This window comes from Anopheles funestus, chromosome 2RL (assembly GCF_943734845.2).
Source record: "Anopheles funestus chromosome 2RL, idAnoFuneDA-416_04, whole genome shotgun sequence".
NCBI classification, from domain to species: domain Eukaryota; kingdom Metazoa; phylum Arthropoda; class Insecta; order Diptera; family Culicidae; genus Anopheles; species Anopheles funestus.
Window position 1 is genome coordinate 24,594,959 of NC_064598.1, and position 25,643 is coordinate 24,620,601.

At 39.3% G+C, this 25,643-nt stretch overlaps 1 protein-coding gene across 22 annotated transcripts in view; it reads left to right on the top strand.

Moving 5' to 3' along the window:
* The window catches only part of LOC125775215 (polypyrimidine tract-binding protein 1), a 308,123-nt gene that overhangs the window by 150,240 nt on the left and 132,240 nt on the right, over window positions 1-25,643 (top strand). For 20 of the 22 annotated variants that reach the window (XM_049445790.1, XM_049445800.1, XM_049445791.1 and 17 more), the window contains one exon: window positions 14,033-14,053. The exons of the other annotated variants lie outside the window; for them this stretch is intronic. In XM_049445790.1, the coding sequence (XP_049301747.1) occupies window positions 14,033-14,053 (21 nt within the window). The remainder of the gene's footprint in view (window positions 1-14,032; window positions 14,054-25,643) is intronic. 22 annotated transcript variants of the gene reach the window in all.

The window sequence follows — 25,643 nt, forward strand, 5'->3', positions numbered from 1 at the left end:
TTTTCTGGAGAGCTTTATTCTGAAGTTGAATGTTAAATATGAGGATGTTTTGAGTGTTTTTTTTCCTTCAAGGAGCTTTTATCGCTATGTTATAATGCTATAAATGATAATTTCTTTAAAGAAAGGAGAACACTGCAGTAATATGTAACTCAACGAAATCCGAACCCAGAAATTCTGGGTGCGCTCAGTTAAGCAACGGGAATAATGTTTAATCAAAGAAAATAGAATTACGCATTTATCTGAATGATGAATGGTTTTACAGATAATTGGTTACGAAAAATGCAGTATTTCTGCTCGAGTGCCATTCGAATATGGAGGCTACTTAAAAGCTGATCAAAAGCTTCGAGCAATTATTTAAGCATAACACTACCTGGTATCAATTCATCGCTGGAGTTTGTTCCATTGTTTGACAAAAATTAAACTTTCTAACAAAAGGTATCCTAGATCCCATCAAAGGATTTCACGTCTTTGCGATGGATGTTGTTAAAAATGCTGTCATTCAAGGAAAACTCTCAACCAAACGAATTTGGAAAACCATGGTTATGTTTTTATTCTAGATTTTAAAATAAAATGTTGATTGATTTAAACAAAAACATTGATGGATTGTAAACATTGATTTAATGTTAAACAATGAAACATTTTTCTCATTGAATAATTGTTATTCGTAGTATTGTGGATTTTTTTCCTTAAGTTTAGAAACTACCCAATCTCATGATTCAAAATATACCAAATAAGAAACAGATGAAATTAATCCGTTGCTACTAGCAAACAAAAAATTGACTATGGTTGATGGAACGGATTTTAGTACTGATGCGGTGGGAAAGTAAACAACCGTGCGTCTCCATTTCGATTTCGAGCGTGTGACAAAACCATTAGAAGTGAAGCAGAAATTTCCACACCATAGAAACAATTGGGTATGTCTACTGCTTAAGTTGTTCAAGCACCGATAACACCTTGTCAGCTAGCTCGTATGCTTCGTCGAGCAGAGTTACGATTTAATGGGGCATTTTTGTTGTTGTTTACTGTTAGCATTCATCCGTATCATGATACCGTGAATAGCCTCCTGTCCTGTAGACGCATTTTAAGCCGCACCACAAATCTTCAAAGTTCTAATAGAAGCGAGTCAACCGGTGAAAATTATGCCTGGTGCGCCTATCACGTTTCGAACCAGCAGCAGCTAACACCGGTACGCGCCGCACGGCGGAGGAAAGTTCATAAATTTGGGCCCTATATTGTTGAAATATTTATGTGAATGATCTCGAGCCTCTTCGGTGGTGCGTCTTTTGTCGGTGGTTCTTGTGCGTATAGATTCCGGCGCATTTTTTTTTATCTCAATGCTGTGACACCAGCGACGCAATTGGATGGAATCGTGACTGGATGTTATATCCTACCTGTTATAAGCAATTGGGCGCAACTTTACGGAAGGGTAGTGAAGTGAAGAAACTCATTTTGTATCTATTTGTTAAAGGTTATGGCACTTCAGAGAGCGAGCGTGAGTGAGTCTGGTGCGTGGCTGAGACAGCTTAGATGCCTCTGCAGGTGGGTAAGGACCCGCGTATCCATGCTGTTGTGCTTTTTTGAGCATTGTTCACATTTTTCCGCCGGTGATATAAATCCCACCGTACGCGCTTTATCAAAAACGTCGGTAGAGAAAGTGTGCGCAACAAATGCGTCCTCTGACCTGACGTTGTGACGCTTCTCGACGACGCCCACGCACACACACGTGGTCAGATTACGTGAGACGACTGCGTGATAAGTAGCAGCAGCAGCAGTATGAGGGATAGATTTTTCACCGTTACCGGTAGCCTTTATGGTTTCTGGTACGTCGTTTTTTTTTGTGGAGAGGCATGGTTGAGGTAGAGCAGCAGGAAGCAAATAATTGTGCGTTGCTTTATTGTCCTCACCAGGTCGTCCGTTCAGGTCGGCGACGAGTTAGAGCGAATCAAAAGTGAGTCTCACAATTCTGTCATACTGAAGCACCACCAGAAAACAGAATGGTGGAATGAGTAGGTAACATCCACACGATGGGTTTACTTATCAACACGGTTGGTGCCACATTCCTTTCATCTTTCGGTGTGACAAAAGAAAATGAGTTCAAAATGGCGTAAAATTGAATCAACGCTCGAACGTTTCTACACCTTTCGACCTCGCGTGGTGAGTTTCTGCTCCAAATCGTACCTCTTGTGGGATTTTTAGTAGAAGATAAGGAATGGTCGGATGATGGGTGCCAGGGTTGTACCGTGCAAACAGCAGACCCAACTCAGTTTGTGATGATGGTCGACTGTCCCATATCCCTGTATCACAGGTGACAATGTACGCGACACGGTGATTCATTTCACCGAGAGCACTTTAGCTGCAAGTCGGCGTGCAAAATTTAATTGATTTTCAAACAGTGTACGTTTTATAAGGGTTTGACCCGAAGAAGCACTAGATCACTTTTGTCACGTTGCGTGCATGTGGTCAAAAGGCCCGAACCGCTGAAGGGTGATTTGTGTTGCGTGAAATTTTATATGAAATATTAAGTTTTTTTTTCTTTGCACAGGAAGGAATTTTTCTGTTGATAATTGAGATAAGAATTTGTTCTTTTGAAATTTGAACTTAATATTATTAAATTGTATTAGTTTAACACCACATATATTACTATAACAATCTTGGGATATGATTCAGTCGAATCAAAAGACGATTTGCAAAAGATTCAGGAAAGTCTGATGACATGCGAATTTTTAAAGAAGAATAATTCGCTAAATATTCCTTCGTATTCTTGAATTCAAATCGTTCGTTAATTTTAATGTTTCAAAGCAATAGATCATAAAGCTCACAAAAGAATAATCAACATATTTAATATTAAAAAAAAAACAACATCAATAAGTATCAATATTTAGTTAATAAATAAAGGGCCCATATTTTATTTAATGCAGTAGTTTTGTTTAAATAATGTACGATTTTAAATAACATTTTAAATTTGTGAGTTTATCCTTTTGTATTATTATTTTAACTAAGAACAGGTATTCGGATATTCGCCGACAAAATAACACTCGAAAGACATCTATTTTTTTATTTCTCGGGAGTATGGACGAGCCGCACATTCGTTCAAACTCAAACTCAACAAGAATTGAACGAAAGAAAAAAAAAGCACATTACACACCTGAAGGGAAATACAGTAAAGAGCTCAGAGCTAATCGAATCAATCCATACATCAGAAATTACTTCCAATCAATTAAATATGAATTGGATTGACATCACAGCCGTGAGCCAACCGACTTGGTCGTTGGTTCGTTAGAAATACAGAAGCACATCATCCATGAAGAACCATCTACCGTTGAGAGGGTAAGGTCTAACCCATCTCTCATGCTGCTTCTAAGGCTTTCTGGTGTGTACGAAGATTTCCATCTCCCTATTTTTTGTGGAGTGCAGCCAAGAACGCCCAGATGTAGGAGTCGGATTATGGTTCAATCCGTGAATATCTACAATCAGTGGAAAATCGAGCAAAAGGTTCGCGGCCGAGGGGTTGATCCCAGCATGTTTTCTTGTCAGTATTTGTTTCCCTGCGCGCTACATTTGCGCTCGAAACCAATCGTTTGGCAGATTATTGCAGGTGACAGCAAGCTACAAATGAAACCTGCACAGAGAGGAGAAAAAAAAGAAGAGGCATCACAAAACAGACAAGTACACAAGGGAGCAGTGTAAACGAGAAAGAAATTGATCCTTTCCAAGGTATAAAATAAAACCATCATTTGTGGCATTAGCGTGTGATGTTTGTTGTCGTTGGCGCCTTATCGCGTGGGTGGCGATACTGTATACAGACACGTGGGGTGGTGGGTTGCTCGAAAGTCATCGTGAGAAGATTTTGTATGTTTCACTTTTACGGCTTGCGTACATGGCAGCAAATCCAATTGCTGAAACATGCACCGATCGGGTGTGTTTTAATGCGCTTTCACGGTTTTTCACGGTAATTTTCGAAATTCGAATGTTACAGAAAAAGCTGCTGGCAGATGGATTGGAACGGCTTTTCAGCAACGTTTGGTCCGTTGTGATCTCGATTGATCCACATTGTTGGAGACCCGCAGTCCAGGGTCGTAAAATGGAGACGATTTTATTATGAATCGTAAAACAATAATTCACGTGCTAGTATCGTCGCTTGCAGGAGATATTTTTGTTTGGAGAAAGTTAGCTTTTCGAAAATATGTAATATGAAATATGATTTTTTTTCTTCTTTTTTAAATCCTGAACGATGAACTGAATTTATTATAATGTTTAGCTTAAAGTGTTTATAAAATTCGTTTCTTTTTAAATTTATTTGTGGTTATTTGTTCCTTTAAATTTATATAAAATTTGCCCATTACTTTCCACGTTTTGAAATTTAAAATGGAATACTGTTAAACTACTGATAAATTTCAAACATACTACTTTAGCTTTCCACGGAGAGTTCTTTCTCAAGCATAGTTGTTATTATTTTAAGTTTTTTTCTTCTCCCCAAACAACCCATCATTTACACTCACAAACGGCGTAACGTTTTTTGCCAAATTTCTGCAACAGATGCTGATCTTCAAAAGATTTAACCATTTGTATGTTCGTGGCTAGCAGGAAGAACTCAACCGTGAATACATGCAATCTGCTATCTGCAGCTTGCATAAAAGAAAAAAAGTAAGCTTTACTGAACCTTACACTCGAAGCTGCACTTTTCAAAACCTCCATCCCAGAGCCAGTTATCAAACGGGGAGATAATTGCATGAAGTAAAACGCAGGAAAAAAATAGTTCACGTTCGCTTATGCATGTTGCACGAACGCGGCAAGGTCTTGCAAGCAAAAAAAAAAAAAGGGTAAACCACTAGCCGTACCTTGGAAAAGATGGTTTTACGTGTCAGAAACGCTTCAAATCTCCGGGTGTGTTAGCAGCAGTAACCTAGTGAAGTTAAAGCAAGAAGCAAAAAAAATCAGGTCGAGTAAAGCTCATCATTACACACACCCTTCACATACGTACGACGCTGGTCGCGAACAGCCTTTGAAAGCAGCAAGGTGTATGGTACATGTGCCACATCTTTGCCTCACACGTACCGGCTAGTCTCTAGCCGATTTCCTGTAACCACGTTAAGGTGTTGTTATACTGGCTGATTTCTGGGCTTATTTTATGTTCGACTTTCGTGTGCGATGGCGACCTGGTAGCGAAAGACTTATTCGATCTTTTCATGCGTAAACTACAAACTAATTACCGTGCAAAAGCGGAGGCCCACAAGGTAAAGATATAGCAGATGGGTGAAAATGTTTGTATTTTTTGTTGTTGTTGAAGTTATTTTTGCAGTTGTTGCTTTTGCTCGTTTTGCCTTTTGCCGAATGATTGCACACATGTCCGGAACGTTAGTTGGTTATCATTTATCCACCGGTCATGCCTTCACTTTTTTGCAGTAGAGAAAAGAGCGGAAAAAAGTAGATGAGGAAAGAAAAATCCCATCCTTCTTCACCGGTATTGCCGGTCGGGCAGTAATTAACGTGTACAGTTCTGCCGTAGAGTCATGCGAAACTACGTATAGGAAAATGGTTGCTGCGTTTGTAAACTGTCGAGGAGGATATAGAACCGTACGGAACCGGTGGCCGGTTCTCACATTGCTATGGAAAGAGTTTCTGGGCAATATTGCTCGTTTGAAGTTTGAGCCTGTACAGCGGCACATAGCTTGAAGAAAATGCTTTCATCCGTACGAGTGGATCAGTTTACCCGCACGTCTGATGGATGCCTCAATCGATCCTAGCCTAGTGCTGCTGCCCCGTCTCTTGCGTTACGTTGGGAACTGTCGGCCAGTGTAACTGAAACACGAAACGAATGTACGTAAAAACAAGCGTAGCAAATGCAGATTCTACGTACAATAGAATCGAATGAGTTAACACACCGTTTCGAAGACAGAAAAAAACGAACATTGAAATTGTTTGATGCACCCTATCTTCGCTTTCTGATTGCGACAACAAATGACACAAGAATCGTATGGTGTTTGTAATTTAAAATAGTTCGTCTTATTACTCTGGGTTGTTCCTCAATGATTGATTGGCATGAAGAAAACTAACTGCTTTCATGTAGAGAGGACTAACTGATAACTCCTTAAGAGAGGTCTTCACCTGCTATTTCTGGCTTTCTTTTGCGTTTAATTACCCGTAGCGAGATACCCGTTCTTACCGTATAAGTCCGATTTCGTACGATGTAAATAGATCTAATTGGATTGATGAAATAAAATGCTAGCCTGAAGGGTCAATTAAGGAGAGAATGTACTTTTATTTGTTAACAAGTTCAAGGACTCTGAAACATTACGAGAACTCTTAATAACTCTGGTATTATGAGTCTCATAATGTTCTGGTAGTTACGTTTCCTACGATCATAAGAAGACAGGAATGAAAGAGTTTTTCTTATTCTAATATGTGTTGAGGACATATAGAGCGTGATTTATAATATTGTAAAGCATTGTAAAATCATGGAATACAAAAAAATCCTAGATCTTGAAGATGAAATCGAACTAGTCAGATTGATGGAACCTGTTCGATATGTTTCCTGCTTGAAGAAATGGTCCTTTGTACGGTTCTAGGGAGTTCCACGTGATGAGTTACGAAGTTACGTAGAAGAATATGGACGTCAGTAGATATTAGTATCTGCTTTTAACATTTATGGAGCATTTACATTTTGTTGGAATGTGGTCAATATCACTTTTGTTGGAACAATTGAAATCCTCTAGAAATAGTTGACCACAGGAGCATTAAATGGCTCATTATTTCTTCAAAATATATTGGTCCACTCGTACATAACTTCCAGACTTGGTACGTCTAAAATACTGATCGAATTCCAATGTCGCATGTTCACAACAAAGAATTAATTCTTTATTCTTCGTAAGTCCATTGTTATATTACTCAAACGCTTAGGAAGTGTGACGATAAAGGAAACACTCGTTGTGTCTACTTCTGCACTAGACTTTTCATATAGTATATCCAATAACAGTTTCTGTCTTAAATATTGATACTGTCCATGAACGCAAAGCTCTAAACGGAAAAAGAGCTTTTTGAAGGTCGTGAAAATTATTTTTTCATGTCTGCATGAATGATTTCCAATGTTGAAGCGTATGTTTCATACCCATTTTTACTACCCAGAATTCTTCGTACATGTCCGGTACATGCAAATTTGATGCCATTTCCAGTAGTGCTTGGTGTGTCCCTGTACGACACCAGTGTGTTCAATAAGGCATTGGCGCCTAAACGGCAGCCACCGAAGACGTAACGATGTGTACAGAAAGATTTCATAACATATTTAGTGTTCTGGTGCCATCCCTCCAAACGATGCCCATGCCCTCCATTGTTGCGTTTTATATTTCCCTACAAACCTGTGTTCTGTGTGTTCTTATCATCGCAAAGGTGTCCAGATACCATCATAACGAAGAAAAGGATTCTCTCAAACCTTGCGACATTGAATGTCACCGTGTGCCGAGACGGACCTCTTCCGTGTTGTATCATTTTTTCACCTTAATATAATGTTTATGACATAAAAGCTTCAGGTAAGCCTGTTTTTCTTGGGGATTTCTCTTTTACTCTTCCTTTATTTTTCACTGTCTGCTTACTCACATAAAGTACCTACGAATGCTGTATTTCAATGGTTGCTGTTAGCTGTGACGGTCAGCAAGAGGAAGTATGTGTGGCACACACACGCCAATTTCTCGTTTGGAGTTGTCAGCACGGAAGAAGCATTGTTCAGGTTTTACCACTTTTCCGTGATCACATTCCTTTGGCAATGGAAGAAATGCTGGGTTTGTCTTGTAGTTTTGCCTTTACCCTAGGACTGGCAGTTTTCCCCGTTTCAGCGTTTCCTTTCCGGTGAACCATGGCACGTTGGCGGCATTTTGGGGTAAGAAGATGCGGTGGCGTTCAGCAACAACGGAGCTATAAAACTACCTAAATATGTTATAAATTTTTCATGATATTTCCTAACGCTCTCGGGCACATTCGTGTATCCGGATTTATCAAACTCTTGCTTTGCTACACTGACCACCGTGTCTCCCTTCCTGACTGTGTTTCTGCCATTAACGTCACCACATATGCCATTTCGATTGTCTGCCCTAAACTCGTTCTCGGCTTGTGTATGTGTGTGTGTATATATTTGCCTCCGGAAATAATAGTTACTCGGCTCGAGCGTTTTTGTGTGGTGAGTGGAGCATCTCCTAACAACTCCTTCCGGGATATACACGAATGTCAACCGACCGAAACCACCCCCTCCGGCTCATGACGAAACAGGATGATGGTCCTGTTCGTACCAACAAAAAAAAAAAACAAGAAAAGAATATTAAAAACCTTAACGAGTCATCAGAATGGGAGTGTGCGGTTACTGTACGGCTTTGTTGTACTTTAGTTTTCATCAACCCGAGGGTTTATGTCCTTTGACCAAAATCTCATGGAATCCTACCGTCGGGGGAGGTTATTTTACAACGCAAATGTAAAGACACATCGCCGCTGGTTTTGCAAATAAGGTGATCAGGTTAAGGCAATAGACACATTCTTAGGATTTTATTGTTTGTTTAATGTCAATTAGTCATTGCTGTTTATAAATCCTGTTTAATTGAGGTCAGTTGATAAAACATTTAATACTCTGTAAATTATTTTACTACGTGATTTTTTTTCCTAAATATTAATCATATTCTAAACTAGATTGTTTTTTTTTTTATTAAAATACGAACCACTTCTTAACCACTCCACTTCTGAACATTATTTCAAATGAGTTGGTCTGCTAATTAATTGAATAAATTTTCACGCAAGTGCTGAAAATATTTTCTTTCAAAAATCGCTTAAATGTGGAATACATTATGAACAAAACAGAAACACACGGATTTTTCGGAATGTCTTCTCTTCTGTCTGTTCATGTGCAGGGCGTAAAAGGACTTTATTGGCTGGATCGTTCGGTGTCATTCGAATGACATACCCAAATCCACCGGCGAGTCCAATTTGCTATACGATAGTAAGTGCATAGAGATATAATTTGCCATACAATACAAATGCAATTCATTATAAGCATATTGGTTTACGAATTGAGCTCGTATTACAATTTAAACCCATTACTAATTAAGATGCAAAACATCTTCGTACAAAAACCATAATTCGTACCGTTTGGTTGTACTACCCGTGGAAAAACTGATTTGTTTTTCACCGAAACGGCGTTGCAACATTTTGCATCAAAACCGGCACCAATTGGGGCAAATGGGAGAGAAAGCGAGCCACTGAGGAGGAGAATCAAAGGTTGTGTTTTGTAATGTATGCTGTGTGCAACCCCAGTGTCCGGATGTTGCAATTCCCACACAAATACGGCATTGTGACTATTCAACGCAACACAACAACTCACCCGAACCACAGCATCCCAACAACCGCCCCTCCGTCACTGCCAATCATGGGGAAAGGTGCGTTCCTAGATTCATCGAGTTGTTGTTCGTGGCGATCCCCGTGGAGTGTTCTGATAAATATTCATTCCCATTAGGAGGGTGAACCGGTAGCAACAAAACATCACCCGAATACCTATTTGCACACAACCACACGGACCGGCAGTAGCAACACAAACCCTCCCGGAAAGGAACCCCGCTGCTTTGCCAACCGAATGGGACGCGAGAGCAAAGTACTGCACATCCATCCAGGGGCGTTTTTGATGTTCGCGAGAATTCCCGCGTGTTTCGGTGTATGTATCTGTCCGCTTTGCTGTCCCCAAATTGATATTTCGCTAGCAAAGCTTCAGGGATACAAGGGTTGTAGAAGAAGCGTTGGTCGCAGCAAAAAAAAAATCCGCATCGAGATTTTGCATAAATTTGGTCGCGATGGTCATTTTTGGTTGGATTTGTACCGAAGATCATGTGGAGGTTACGCATTTTGAGCTAGTCTTGGATGAAGCATGCGAGCTTCCGTGTGGGACCATCTGGACGTGTTCACAGTTCTTCAGCGTAGTTTGCGAATAATCGGTTACGTACGGTTGGTCAATTAATGAATAAATCGTTCGGCCTTTTTTTTGCTTTGCTTGAAATCCATATTACATCAGTTCGCGAAATTTCTAGCGCGTTTCGTCAATCAAACATAATAATTGCGTATCTGCGGTAACTGCTTCTTTGGGAAAAGGGCAGAACTTTTGCAGTTGTATTTTTTTGCTGTTGCTTTTGTGCTTAGAGCTCATCAGCACAGCTGGAGAAACTTCTCGCGGTGATACGTTTTGGGTGTCGGACATACACATTTTGCTTGGCGAATGTTCCGAGCGATGGCGAATGGAGATATGTAGGTTTGTTTTCGTTGAAGGAAAATTGCCCAGGGCTCGTGCATTTTATGGACTAATTTTATATTGCTACAAATAAGTTGTGTATTAATTATTTGCAAATGACAGTCAACTTCCTTCTCAACGAGTACTTCTTCTTGAGTTTCTTGTAAAAATTTTCATTAAAAACAATTTTTCCATATTAACAATATGTATAACTGTTATTAATTTTTTTTTAACTTTAAATCAGTTTAATATTTACAATTTTTTACTTTTTTTCTAATTGCAGGTAAGAGCTTATGAATGATGGAGGGTCTCATCGACAACACTGGTAATCTTGGCGCTTTAGATAGTTTTCTTCATGCATGTTTCTCCGTCTATAAACCTGAAGCATTTAACACTAGAACTATGGGACCAGTGCACTGGTCCGGAAATTCCCATTGCAATTATGTTTTGGTGGAAAACAACTTTGACACTTTACTGGCAATTCAAAAAAAAAATCTTTAAATTATTTATTTAATAATCCCCAATTCTTCTTGAGGATTTCACAAGAATTTTATCAAAATTTCCCGAAAGTGTTAGTGTTAAATATTTATAGCGTCGCTAGCCAGTAAATGCATCCAACAGGATGAATTATTCAATCCTTTAATCGTTTTTTTTAGTTACACACAAATACACACGATGCTTCCAATCAAGAAACTGATGACAAGAGCATTGTTCTACTCTCGCCTTACTGTATACTACTCTACTGTTACTACTTAATCTTAAGTTTCATGCATAGATCATCTATATTAGCTTGTAGCAATCTTTTTCAGATGTATTCCTGTACACAGCATTATCCTCTATCAACTCTTTTCAATCTTCGTCTTTCTCTCTAATTAGTTCCTTATAGAGAAGCAGCTTTGTAGTCTTTCTCTATTAGTTTTTTTTGTTTTACTTTCGGTTTATTTGCTGTATTAAAGTTACCGTAATTCATGAAGTACTGGGCGTCTCCATTTACATAAAGAGGAAAATCTTATCTTGTTAGTAATGAGTGCATTTCTTGAAAAATACTAAGAAATAATCTTGAAAAATACAATTCATTTCAAGCCTACCTACAGCAACGATAATCTCCACGAGTTCTAGCCACTAAGCGATAGGTCGATAAACGTGTGGACACGTTTCGCTGTGGCGTTCGTGGTTAGATCCGTTTGCTTTTGCAAGCTGATTGGATCAATGCTACATTTGCAGCACATCTCACCGTTGATGGACACCGCGGGATACGCTTTTAATGAGAGTGACACCAATGCTGCCGGGGGTTTTACAGCACCGGAGGTTTTTGGGTAAAGCTCTACGGGTGTATCCGTAAGGCGGAAATGGATCCTTGAACCATTGAGTCGGTTCGGTGTGTACATAATGGCAGGCATTAGCAGGAGTCCGGTTGGGCTAGCAAATAGGGCACGGTGTGTTGATAGAACGAAACGAACGCGTCTTTTGGTGCGATAAAATGGAACCAATTGATACTGCAATGGGTGGGGCGATGTGCTGTGCAACTGGACCAACTCGGTGTGGTGGAAGGTTTTTGGAAGGCTATTTTGTAAGCTGAAGCTAACATTATAGGCGTACGTCAAATCCCCGGAACTATGGTTGCAACGTAACGAAACATCAGGATAATAGTTGCTAGTTGCGAGATCCGTACAAAAAGGGGGGGAATGAAATTGTTGCCGAGTTTTTGGCCGATCTTTCGCATTCGGTTTTAACGGTAGGGATTTAGTGTCCAACTTTGCTCGGGGCTGAATATTGCTTAACTGAGTGTGCGTGTGTGTGCCGTGCTGTATTCATGCTGGGGTAGGAAAACTGTTTCTTTTCCCTCGGATTCAATTCGAATTTGTGTGAACGTAAAACCACCCCTAGGGCTCTACCTAGGATGATCTGTCGATTTGCAGCACATTGATTTGTACCGTCGTTTGAATTTTGCCTATACGAAAATAGCGATTGCCGGGGTGTAGAAAATACGGGCAATACAATGTGCTTCCGCGGAACACCGCGTGTGCTTCACCCAAAAACCATCTTCACAATACTGCATTATGCTGCCTCAGGAATGCGGGACATTCCCTCGAAAAATGGAATAGAAACCCTAACCCCCCCGTGCCGGTGTCCGGATTTTGATATCATTATCATTAGTTTGTAACGCATCATTGCTAGCGAATAGAGTGCTCGAACCCTGCTGTGCGCACAGTTTGATGTTTCGTATGGTCCGTCCCCATTCATCTCGTGTCTCCCTGCCGCTTATGTGGCCCATAGCCCGCAGACTAACTTTTGCAGCGGCAGTGGCTAATGGTGATCAAACAACTTTTTACTACTGCCACTGACAAAAGCTTCAATACGGAGTTTAGTGTCACCTCCCAGTGCTGTGCAGCACACAAAAAAACCCCATGAAAATGAGGCAAGTCCTCTTGAATCGGTGGTGGTGATGATCAAATGAAATGTAGATTCAGTTGTGTACAACCTATTGACCCGCGTACCACAAACCGGGGATAGTACATTGGCCAAATGCGAAGTTGGCAGTTCGGTGGAAAAAAGCTCCCTTTCCCGTATTTGGGGGAAACGTGGATGATGATTTTCCGACTAATTTGGAAATAATTATCCCGCGATTGGGAAGCACATATTCTTTGCATTATTCGTCGGTATCCAATGAGCATTAGCCGGGGCTCAGCAGCTGCTAGGAGGAGGGACAATCCGATGCAACCGGGTGAGAAGAAAGGATTATGCAGAAAAATACCTACCCTTGTGTTATTGCTACCCTTAGTGCAGTTTATATGAGTATGTAATTGTATGCATTCGTATTTGTTTTGCTGGACAAAAACGAGGCACATTTTAACCACTGAATTCCGATCACAAATGACGCACACTCGATTACGGTTTGCATCACAGGTAAACACCGTTAATGGCTACTGGTGCTGAAAATTAGTGCAGCCATCATTGTTGATTATGGTTCGTCATTTGTAAAACTCGAATCAAACGAACGCGAACGGGGACAGTCATTTGATTTTCCAATACGTTTCACTCGTATCCGATATCGGTGCATACATATATCGGTGCACCTGTAAAACTGTTGATTAATAATTATTTTCCATTAGCTTTCCGTGGGTAGGGAAGCGAGTCATCACAAACGCCATGCAGAATGATTATTGGAACAAAATGGTATGGTCACTTTGTATACCGCTTATGTGGAGTATGGGAACGTATTTGGGAAATGTTTTTTTCTCTTCCCAAGTAGGAAAATTTGTGTGTAAAATATTGAGCACATTTTATTTTGTGACATTCGATTATTACGAATGAATCACGAAACGTCGTGCCGGAACTGATGGCGTAAATCATGATAATGTATACGATTTATTTTTTTAATCAAAAAAAAAAACTTGTCGTTATAAAATAGCCGTGCTCGTCAAAGCAATTAATACAATTTTAAACTACCGAAAAAAAAATCTTTTGTACATTGTTTCCTACAAAAAAAAAAAACGCTTTTTCTTAATCTCTAAAATCTTTTTTCTATCTCTTTTCTCTTTTCCACAACTATACCGATTGTTCCCGATCCGTTTTTAGAGCGACCTTCTTCTATCTTCTTCCTTTTTACATCTAGAGCACACTTCTCTCTGTTCTAAATTGTAGCGTAACGTGTCGTGTTTCGGTTAACTCTACCCAGATGCCAGTGTTCAGTGTAGTGCACGGCTACGAAACCATCGAAACCGTGCAAATTGTTGTGTGTTTTTATCACATTTTTTTATATCTATCTCTATTTCGTTTTAGCGGGGCCTTAATCTTTTCGAGGTAAGAACAATGACGCATGTGATGGAGGATATTTTTCGAACGAAAATATGATGAAGAAGTTGTGCATAATGATTTGAAACATATTCACGTAATGTAATAATAAATAATGAAAGTAACCAAGAAGAAAAAAGGTTTATTTTGGATGTTCTTCGTAGATAAGCTACCAATCAATCGAGGTGGATAAAGTTTTTGGCCAACCATCGCTATCAAAACAATAGCTTACCTTCTTAACATCTTACCGTCTCTTTTGTCTATTATCTATCATGTTACCGAGTGTTTCCGAATGCTTTCAGGCAATCAGGAAATTTCGCACAAAAGTCTACAAAAAATGTATGAAAAAGTAAATGCTAGGGATGGAAATATTCAAATAAGCAAACCTTCATCTTTGAGGTCCATTAATTCCACGGCTGATGGTAGCGGTGGTGGTGGACGATGATGTTTTGTTACACGGCGGCCATGATTTGCACGTGCCGTAGCCACAGATTCTCATTCAAATTTTGCCTACTATCAAAAGTTTGCGCTATTTTAGCGGACGAAGCGCCAGCGCGTCATGTTTTATTTATGAACGAAATTGATTTCTTCCCGCTTGAATGCGGTACCTGTGTACCTTCGACGTGGTGGACTCGGTACGTTTCACGAGCAACCGAAACAGGAAGTACCGGGTTAAGGGTTGAAATTGTATCAAATTTTCAGCGACACCTTGGAATGCTTTTGAAGCAAAGTTGGGCACGAATGTGCGAAGCAAATTTTGCATACCGTTGTTTGCTGAATTGTTTTGATTGGCACAATCGGTGTGGGGTTTTTCCCTGTCTCTCTATACCATATATAAAGAAGAAGGTTGTTTTTCGTGTTCAAACACTTTTAAACTTTCAATAATTATTTGAGCGAACAGAAATTTATTTTAAAAAAATTCGCTTCTCTTTTGATACTCCCTTTAGCCAAAATCGAACAAATTATGCTAAATTGTAAAAGTTGTATAAAGCATTGTTTTTTTTTGTTTAAATTAACTAAAAGCTTCTGTAGTCGTCGACAAATGAAATTATACATTAAATATCTGTCTTGTATTCACGTCAGGCTGATAGCAATGGGAAGTGACAGACGACACCGTAAAACGTTTCCATATCAATTAGAATGAGAAATTATTATTTTCTGTCAACCGGTCAGTAGAGGGAGAGAACGTTGGAGTGGAATCAGACACTTCAGAGTTTGTTCGAACTGGGGCACAGTGGGTACGGACATGGGATGAAATTAGAAAAAGTCATTTTAAAACCTTAAAGTAATTAGTTTTTTTGTGAAGTTGTACAGGATTCAACTGTAGTAAAGCCAACATCTAAGATTCCAACACTCATTTGTTTCGAGAAAAATAACTTGCTTAAGTCACAATACGTAGTAAAAGACGATTTTTTTTATCTATTTTGTGAACAAATGGTGTTATTGTAACGAAGTTTTTTTTCTGGATGCATTTTATTTCAAAATAATAAATAAAATAGTTATCTCAGCGAAAAGAAATTTTCCTAGCATTTGTACGAATTACTTCCCACTGTGCAGAGGAGAGGATTTTTTTTTCACGAGTCCACAGTCGACTTGTTATTATGTTTTATTATGCAATAAACATAATGTGAATCAATTTCACTTGTATACAGTTTGTGTGTATTAGGTTAAGTTAAAAACATTTAATTATGTTCCCTATTTTAACATATTTTGTACCTTTTAGAGATGTTATCAAGCTACTGATAAGCTGGCGTTCTTCTTTCTTCACACAAAGACCAACGCAATGTTCAATTAACTGACTTTACGGTATGAAATATGTAAAAGAAACAGAACCGCCGCTCTGAGATGGTACAAAATTAAAAGAGTGTCCTCCTTTGCACCATGCGACCCAACTCCTATGCTGCGGTTGGATCCTTGCACACAGCATGATGCTTCATTATTCTTTGCACAGTGAACATAACCTGTCCCACTGTTTCTGTCGCTGCTAGCCACCGCACAACTTGGGACAACATTTATGCACGGAAAAGCGCTAGTGTACGCGAGATTGAAAGTGAGCTTAACAAAAAAATAGAAGAAAGAAAAAAAAACTACAAACTGAACTTTTGATTAATGAAACGTGTAATGATAGCGCAAGCTCTAGTGCCAGGTCCCTTCTGGGATCTGTAAAGCTTCAGCTTTTGCGTCATTTACACTATTTGACAGCAGCAGTATAATCAACGAACCAGTGATGCAGTGTGTGCGGTATGATACGACGTTACCACCTCAAGTGGATCGATTACTTTCTGTGAATGCGGACTTTCTTATTGCATTTGCCGGGAAATAAACCAACGGAAGTTACTAACAAAAAATGGCTGAATAATTGAACCTTTCGATAGAACATTTATTTCATTCGCCAAAAATCGTTTCCAAATTTTCCAAAAACTACCTACAAGAAGGTGATTTGTGCAGCAGAAAGAACCCCAAAAAGCAGCCAACGAAACCCTTTCCCGTTCCGACACGTACCAAATTTCGAAACCGTACAGAAATATAACGCACCTCGGTCTCGGGAGAAAATCCTCTTATAATAACAAAACAAATTAGCTTCTTACCTGGTCGCTTAACCGGGAGCTTAATATTGGGTGGAAAACTGGAATCCTTGGAATGATTCTTCCTCGCTTTCCCAGAGGCGGTATGCGCTTAGCAAAAGGTTCCACCAGGACGGACGGGATCTCCAGATTCTTATGCTGATTTGATCGTTTTTGTGTGCTCCTCGTGTGCGCTGTGCTCATTGCCGTAACATTTCCTGTGTTGCTGCCCGCAACCATACAGCGATTGAATAGAAATATGGTTTCGGATTCGATTTTCCGGAGGTGGGCGAGTATGTCTGTCACCCGTTCGTAGTACATCCTTTTGTGGGATGTATTTTTTTTTTGCTTCGTTCGTTGAGGAAATGGAACGAATCACATTAGAAAGCGATATTGAAATAAAGGGTAAATATTGGTTCATATCTATTTAAACATTTCTCTAGCGTCACTCAAAGCTAGCTGGGAGCTCGTCTCGAAGAAAATCCGACCATGAATGGTTGGTAACGTTTCAAAAGGTAGTAACTGTTCGTGGTACATTGTGCCAGCTCGGTAAGCCTACCATTTGTGGCAGGTTGGGAAAACCCATTCATCTGTACATATGTCCTTATAACTTATGCTTCTAGGCGTTTTTGGTCGCATCACGCATACACTTATGGTTGGTAAAGAACCGTTGAAGTTGGTTAAATATGCTTCAGTGGGGGAACACATTTTTTGGAGGAAGGTAAGGTTGAAGGATAAAGACGATGATGAAGATAAAGACGACAAAGGTACAGACATTTGTCAATAGTTATTGTTAATAGAAAATAGTAACCATGTCAGTGTGTAGCAAGATGTAGTAATGCATAGGAAACTATAGATGGTATTTGAAGTGTGTAAAGATTATGCCAGAAAAAGCATTTTGTTGAACAGAAATACATTTGCTAACGTATTTAGCTTTTCAATTATTTGTTTGTATCGTCGATATCTCCATAGCAAATTATTTGCTGACCCTCTGATTACAGGGCCATTCACACATCTGAATTTTCAAAAGAATGTCTTTTATTGGGTATACAAGTAAGTTTTGTGCGTTTACGAAAATAATGCAACAAGTAAAAGTCAAGCAGAAATGTCAAATCTCATATCGGTAAGATGTTTAATTTTGAAGTTCCCTCTTCTTGGCTTCTTGAGGTTGTTCTCTCTTCTTGACTTCTTCTTCTTCGTGGCTTAATGACCGCTAAGGTTACGCCGGCCACTTCTGCCTTGCTAGAATTGTTTTACCACATAGCTGGATGTGCTAATCAAGCACAACAATAATCAAAATGCATATAGAAAAAAAGTAGTGAAAGTATAAAAAAAATTTAACTTTTGGTAATCATTTTTATTTTAACTACTGTGTTTTTCTGCACCATACTGCGGAATTTTGCCCTCGAAACATATTTGTACACCTAATAGTTTATCGTACCACACACATTAACAAATAAAAGCTTGTAAAGTGTCCATTTCTGTCACGAATAGCATCATACGACATGGAAAGGTTTTAAAGTTACATTTACGTTGGTTTCTGCCTTCATGATTCCCGTAAGTAACGGCTGACTTGCCATGGGTGCACTCGAATCCGTCGAAAGACAATTGCAAATATTACAAAATTAATCCATTTCCTATCGATCATCGTTTTGATGGTTGCCCGTTTTGGTAAGGATAATGGTGAAATCCCTCTTGCACACGATCGATGCTTTGTTTGTAGTAAGGAAAGACAGTAAGAGCTAAAAATGCTCGATTCTTTAGCACATTCAACCACACAGTTAGAGAAGCGACTACCATACGTATATTTGCTTCACCGGGGAAGGAACTTTTTGGGGCCCAGGAAATCGTTCAACGCCACGATGTATATCCGTCAGAAATCGAAGAATGTAAACCTTCTTTCTCCCAACGTTTAACCGCTTCTCACATGTGCTCAAGCAGAAAAGGCAATATCACAATTCAAACATTTGCGCACGATGGAATACCCGAGCTGAAGGTAAATCCCATTTGAGATGTTAAACTTTTCCACCACGCTTCGGTGGATCTGTGTGTGTGGGTAGAATTGTTTCCTGTTTTTCCTCCTGCAAAAATCCTACTGAACGGTTGTGGAAGGCTTATCTTTCGCTGTTGGTTACGGTTAGCACTGTTTCGCACTATTCGTTGGATCTGTTGGAGTATGATGAACATTTGCGAAACGGGGTACGGTGCTGAGCTATGATCATAAGGCTCTAATGTAATGCAATGGTTGCATTGTCTTGTTCGCGCAGCTCTAGCAAACATTTTGCTACCTGTCCAGTGGACAAAGTTCCCTTTGCCAAAGAAAGGCTTGTCGTTCCCTTGTTCGGTTATGGCGGTCAGACGTTTCAACGCTCTTTGAAAGTGAAGAAAGACCAAACATTGCCGAGCCACATATGCCGATAACGTGTCATGCGGGCTAAAGATGAAAGCAAACAATGAAACTATGTGAAGGCTTTTATAAGGGTAAGGATTTTTTTTCCTTTTCCTTGTATATGTGTGTTCCGTGCTCTCTTAGTGTTTGCCATAATTTTCCTTGAAGTTCACTTGTACACCGAACACTAAAGCCTGGTGCAATTGAAATCAATTGTTGGAAGCATTACCAATTTGTGTATGTCACTGAGGGAGAAATGTATTTGCTGACAGCGATAAAATGTGTACCGATCGAGTGGTTCAGAAAGTAGAAGAATAATTTAAAATGTATGTGAAAAAATACCCCAAAACACAGACGAAAAGAAAAATGACTGGAACATGTATCGTCAAACATATTTAGGTTAATCCCACGGGAGCAGAAAAGAAGCTACAGAGTCGATCTATCGAGCAAAAAAAAAAAACATTCAAAAACAGAACCGTTGAGGGACCAAGTTGCTTTCCTTTATGTATATTTTATAGCCATTTAGCTTTGATGGGAAACCTATTGTAAACTTTTGCTTAACTTTTTTCCCCCCACTTTACCTTGACGGTGAAGAAATAAAACGACACATTTCAAACGCATTTGCTACATCTTCGATTGGTGTTGCTCTATTGTTTTATCACAACAGTGCGAACCAAATATCGTTTCATGCATACTTCCGTTTGTGTTTTGTATGGGATTTATTTGCCGTATTTCAATACGATTTCCTTCCGAGACATGCAGAGGAATGGAAAAGTTGATGCCTTTCTATCTATTCCGTAAGTTGTGAATATTAAGCTGGCATACCAAAAACATTCCACGGCCATTTACTGGATAATGTTTTGGCTTGACTCAAATCAAACAAACCTCTCGTCCGCCGTCGACCCGTGCTTTACACTTTATCGATGATGGTAAAAGCAAAGACGGAAAACGTGGAAAAGCTTTTACACTTGACGAAAAGCGCCCGACTCTCCCCATCCCAGGGACAAACGTTTGAGGTGCTGCCACCTACCTGTGGCTGTGATTGCTGATGTTTTCTTGTCTTATTACGTTGCGTTATCCTTTCACCGTGTAAGGATGAATGCCTATCTCTCGCAATCAGACGCGTGCCGGAGTTGCTTGTTTAAGGTTTTGCTGACGACGCGATGAGAAGAATGGAAGGGAGCGGGAAGACAAGAATGTGAAATGCAAAACAATTCGCGATTGTGGGTGTGTGTTATAACAAGGGAAATGAATTTGAATGGCGCTTTTCAGACTGATGACACCACCTTGGCCACCATCCTGCTGTACGCACTTTTATAGGCCCCATTTGTGGTGTGTTTTGTGACGAAAGGCGGCAGCTTTACGCTTCAGATGCTTACTTTTGAAGGGCATCAGTTTTAGGGATGTGCCGTTTTGCAGCAAAAAAAAAGAGTTTTTAGAGGATAGACGAGAAGACGCTGTTCCGTTCGATGGAGGATGCGAGTGGATGGGTTTTAGATGGAGAAGGAAAATTTAAATACTTCACGAAGAGAAGCAGCACAAATGAGGTAACATGGATTAGCTTTCTAAAACATACGCGTACGTTTTTTTATTGTATTGGATTACCTACTGAATATGGTTAGAAATAAATGAACATCAAAGGTAGGTTTTGTGGAAAAAGAAAGGAAAAGTCCGTTGGTTTTGCTTTGATTTTTCTCCTTCGTACAATTTTGTACAAGAAAAGAGTTAGCTGGCAAAGGTAACCATAGTGGTCGTTTAAGCCAACAAGTGAGAGTTGTCCGGTGTCATTCTGATATCGAACATCTAATATTCTAAAGATGATTCGGCTAACTCGTCATTCTGCTTCAACTTAATAAGTGTTTTGGGTTAATTAATTATATTACATGTTAACCTTAAGATGTTGGAGAATGGCTGGTTTATCAATATAGACTGGATTTCCACGGGAAAGAATGAAGTGCCCCATTACTGTTGATATGCATTTCATAAAGGACATGCGCCTCAAAACTGCACTTATTGTCATCGGAATTAAGGGCTGTATTTTACTCCAAATTTAGTGTGGTTTGAGGATTATTCCAATGATCTTATAGCAATTAATGTTTCCCTCAGCGGAGCGCGAATTGTTCTCGGGGTAGGTTTATTTAGGCAACGATATTTCTTGGCGATATTTGATTGAAAATCTTTATCAGTTGTATAAATAAATATTTTTAAAAAATCATTCATATAAAAAAGTTTATTTCACTGCAAAAAAGCATTACTTAATCACCGAAAATTGGGTACCGATTTGTCAAATATATCGTCACTGTCAATTTGTATGAAGTTTTATCCTTCCTACTTTACGTGAGCTATGCCAATGGGGGAAAATATCTCACCCCATATAACAAGGGACAACTTCCGCAAAGGGGTGAGGGGCCTGAGCATGAAAAACAAAAACACTCACCCCGTGAAGGATTTAATGTGTCGTTGTGAATTTGTTTTGCGCAAATCCTTCCAAAGCCCTCCGCCGGTCGCTTGTCATCGCGGGAATCGTGGACAAACGCGGTTCCGGTTCGACGGATTTTGCGACTCGGCATATTTTTTTGCATGGCTATGTTAGCACACCGTGTCCAGCTTTTATGTTCGCTTTTGTTACAACCCCCGGTATTGGGGGGACAGTTTCATACAGGCGAGACAAATGCCATTCACTTCACATTCTCTTACCATATTAGTGATGCTGTGTGTCTGTGTGTTATTTTCATGTTTTTTTTTTATCTCCATAAAGTGAGATTTTATTTCCTTTCTTTTTCGTGAACTGTAGCTTCTACTCACATCTATTAAGTAATAAAAAAAACCTAGAAAAAGGATTACGTTTACGAAGGGAAAATTTCACTAGATTGTACATGATATAAAAAGGACAAGAGATTGAGAGCAACGAAACAAAACAAAATAAAAAACAATATCTACTTACGTGGTAAAAAGATGAAAAGAAACTCACTTTTCTACGGCGGTTTAAATTTAACGCAACGGACGACAAAAAGTCGGACAGCAAAACGTTATGTGTGTGGTGGCCTTTACGTCAACGTTCTACAGCGCCTCTCGTTCTACCGTTAACGAACGTGATAAGTAGAACTAACTTCGGTTTTTTTTGTTTCACTTTTTGAGCCGCTTTTTTGTAACCCTCAAAGCTCGAGCGAAACATCAAAAGAAAATAAAAAGTGTTATAAAAATTATGCAAAACGAACGTAAAGAAAACAAAAGATAAAACGTGCTGCGCGTGTGAATGAAACTTATAACAAAAAAAAAAACAAAAAAAAAGAAAACAAAGTTTTTACACCATCCACCAAGAATCTTTTTGCGATCGGTGATGAAATGTGCTAATGGTAATGAACAAGTGAATCACTAATTTGCTTTCCCATCCCCCTCTTGAGGGGTGTGGCATTATTCGTGCCAGGAAGGGAAAAATTGTGTCCCGCTCGTTGCCGAGTGTTCGCTTTGGAAACGAAGTGAATGGCAAGGATAAATATGTTAATCGTTCGGTACATACACACAGAGAGAGAAACGTTTGCGACGTGTGACAACTGACCTGTGACCTATGCGATCTTTCGCGTCCCGTGGGATCCCGTTTATCCCTTTTTGATATGCCAGTGCCAGGAGAGCAAAGCATATAGAAAGAATAGGGGTTAAATTGGGGAAGGGTGAAAAAAGGAAGAAAAAGGGTGGATGGAAGGGGTGTTATTTCAGAGGAAGAGAATGGTGGGTCATGTAACGTCAGGTCGTAACCGGGTTGTAATAGCGTTCATCGTCCCAGAGTGCAAAACGGTCGATGATGATGGGCCCTGAGAGATGGACCCCCTCTATGATGGCTGGTCATCTAAATCCCTTTTGCGAATGTGAAGAAAAAGTGTGGCGGAGCAACAACAGCAACAAAAAAAGAAAGCTTTAGCGAAACAAAAAAAATCACTCCATCCGGAGAACATTTCATTGGAGCGTCTCGTTCGGAGAAATTCTCCAACGTTTAGAACGCGTTGCATTCTCACACACATGGAGCTGAAAAGCTGACAGTAAAAAAATGCCCTTCCTGTGCTGTTATGGAGCGGATTTGATTTTCACCTGGTCCTATGGTGCTTCTTCACCATTTTTTGGGGCGACTAAGGATTGCATGAAGTTGTATTGTCTTGTGCACGATTTGGTGCATTTGCGGGAAGCACCACAACATGCACAACGGATTTCAACGAATGATTTGTAAAAAGTTCATCCATCCAGGTGTACCGATGGTCAATGATTTGGATATTTTCTTTTCTGTTGCCATCATCTCGATTATTCATATAAAAATTTTTTCGGCGAAGGTGGAATGTATCGAAAAAAACCTTTGTGCAAAAGGTATGCAAGAGGATAATAAACAAGCAGTGCAAGACATATCTACACCTTTTTAAAAGCAACAGTACGAGACCCTTTTTCTTCTTCGCTTTCTGTAATGCTTTCATGCGCAAAACACTCACCCACAAAAAATCACATTCACATATAAGGAGAGGGGCAGAGCTAGAGCAACGGCTAAATGGCTAATGGAAAATGCATAACTGCCATCGTGCCCCGTTCCCCGTTGGGATTTAGTACAGACAGTGAGGTGAAGGTTTTTGGTCGGGGATTGAAAGGTTCGGGCCCAGTAATGCCTAAGTGCCCCGGCCGGATAGGATAAGATGCGTATCCATTTTGCGTTTTTGCCTTTGGACGTAAGGTTTTTTAATCTTTCCGTTTTTCGCACACCGGCGTGTGCGTGTTGCCGTTGGAAAAACTGCCCCACATGACGAAAGGTTGAAGCGGATTCTGCATAAATCTGTGCTGGACCGTGTTCATGTGCGACGCATCTTTCTTCGACCCATCCACACAATGAGATCAGATCGGGGGGTGGTTTTTAGGGGTGGAACTGATGGGAAAGCAACAACAAAAAAGGATAAGTATTCCAGATTGGTGAACGTTGTGACGCTCGTGTGTATAATGGTTGATGGTGATAGGGAAAAAACCCCTCGAAAGTACCTTTCAATTTTCTCAATACCCAATAATGTACGGATGGGCGCATCCATCGGCTTATACTGTTGTCCAGTTTTCGAATGGACTGAATTGATGTTTCAACTTCGTGCACTTCTTCGAAAGATTATTAAATCATTTTATATGTTCTTTTGTTGGTTTTGAGTCCTGTTTTTGTCGTTTGGATTTATATTTGCTGGCGTTGCGTATAGAAATGTTTGAAGCTTTTTGGATATAAATTTTGATGTATTTTAATTTCAATAGTGTTAATTTGGCATTTCCGTTAATCAGTTTGATCATTCTTTTTCTATATTTTCCACAAAAACATATATTTTCAATAATCATCCACGAATTATCTGCTTTTAATTATGCTCAAAAATACGGATGAAGTGAAAAAATGTTTCGCTTTAAGTTAAAATTCTTTTTGACAGAAAAAAAATCATTACACTGATCCGGTTTTGACAGAAAAGTTTACTATAATTTTCATGTTTTAGACATCGCCTAAAGACTGAAAAAATGATGGTTAGAACACTCATACCAAATGATTTCGTACAATTTTTTCTTTTTATGTGATACATGTGTTATTATTGTTGTTGTGTTTCTACACTACGGACATGTTGTTAGCTCCGAAATTTATGAAAAATGCAATGAAGAATAAAAATTAAACATTTATAACAAAAGGATTATGTTTATAATTAAACTATTAAAAAGGAAGAAATATCGACGAATAACGAATGAATAGTTGATATTGCTCTTCTTGTGAAATTTTGTTAATATACATATACATTTTCAAGTTTATTGCACTTGTTACATCCTGTTTGATTATGGTTGGTTTTTATGTTGGATGATGATCACTTCTTTCGGAAGATTAATTTAAAAATTATTTGTTCCGTAAATCAAGCTTAAAATGTTAACAACGGCACAGTTATTTTATCATTTGCTTTTTAATGATTTGTTGGTGAAATAGGCTTTGTTGAAGGCTTTAAAGATGGCGGTTAAAAAGATATTATAGAAGACGTTGAATTATATTGTTATGAAAAAGAGCTTTCTCGTTAAAACGTTGTTAAACATCTTCTGAAAAGAATTGTTATTTAAAACAAAATACCTCTGTACGATTCAACTTGAAACATCTTAGATTTGTGTAATATAATCCTGTCAAATCGATAACTAAGAAAAACCTACTGATCATAGATTAATAACTATTTGCGTATTACTTACTAATTTTAATAAGTGTGGAATACTTTTTTTTCAAAACGCACAAATTCAAGTAAAACATGTGCCGACGGTTTTAGTATTTTTACCATAAAATCAATTTTAGTAACATTTCGATACAGCACTAATATTGGATGCTTCTTTGCGGACGCAAACATTTAATTTGCCACTTTAATATTCGAACAATGTTCAAACAATCCACTTGCTGCTAGATAATTTAGGCCAGATTTAATGTGCAGTTTACGTTAAAAACTGATCCCAGCTCAAAACACTCGTTTCCGTTGTCGTCGTACAAATCACCGGGCGCCCGCACTAAAAGCCCATTCGGCATGCCTGGCAATAAGAAGCGGTGTGGGAATCTTGAACCCGAATCCTCCCAAGAGTGATGATGCTTTGCAACCGATGATGGTTACGTCCACACACCCACACACAC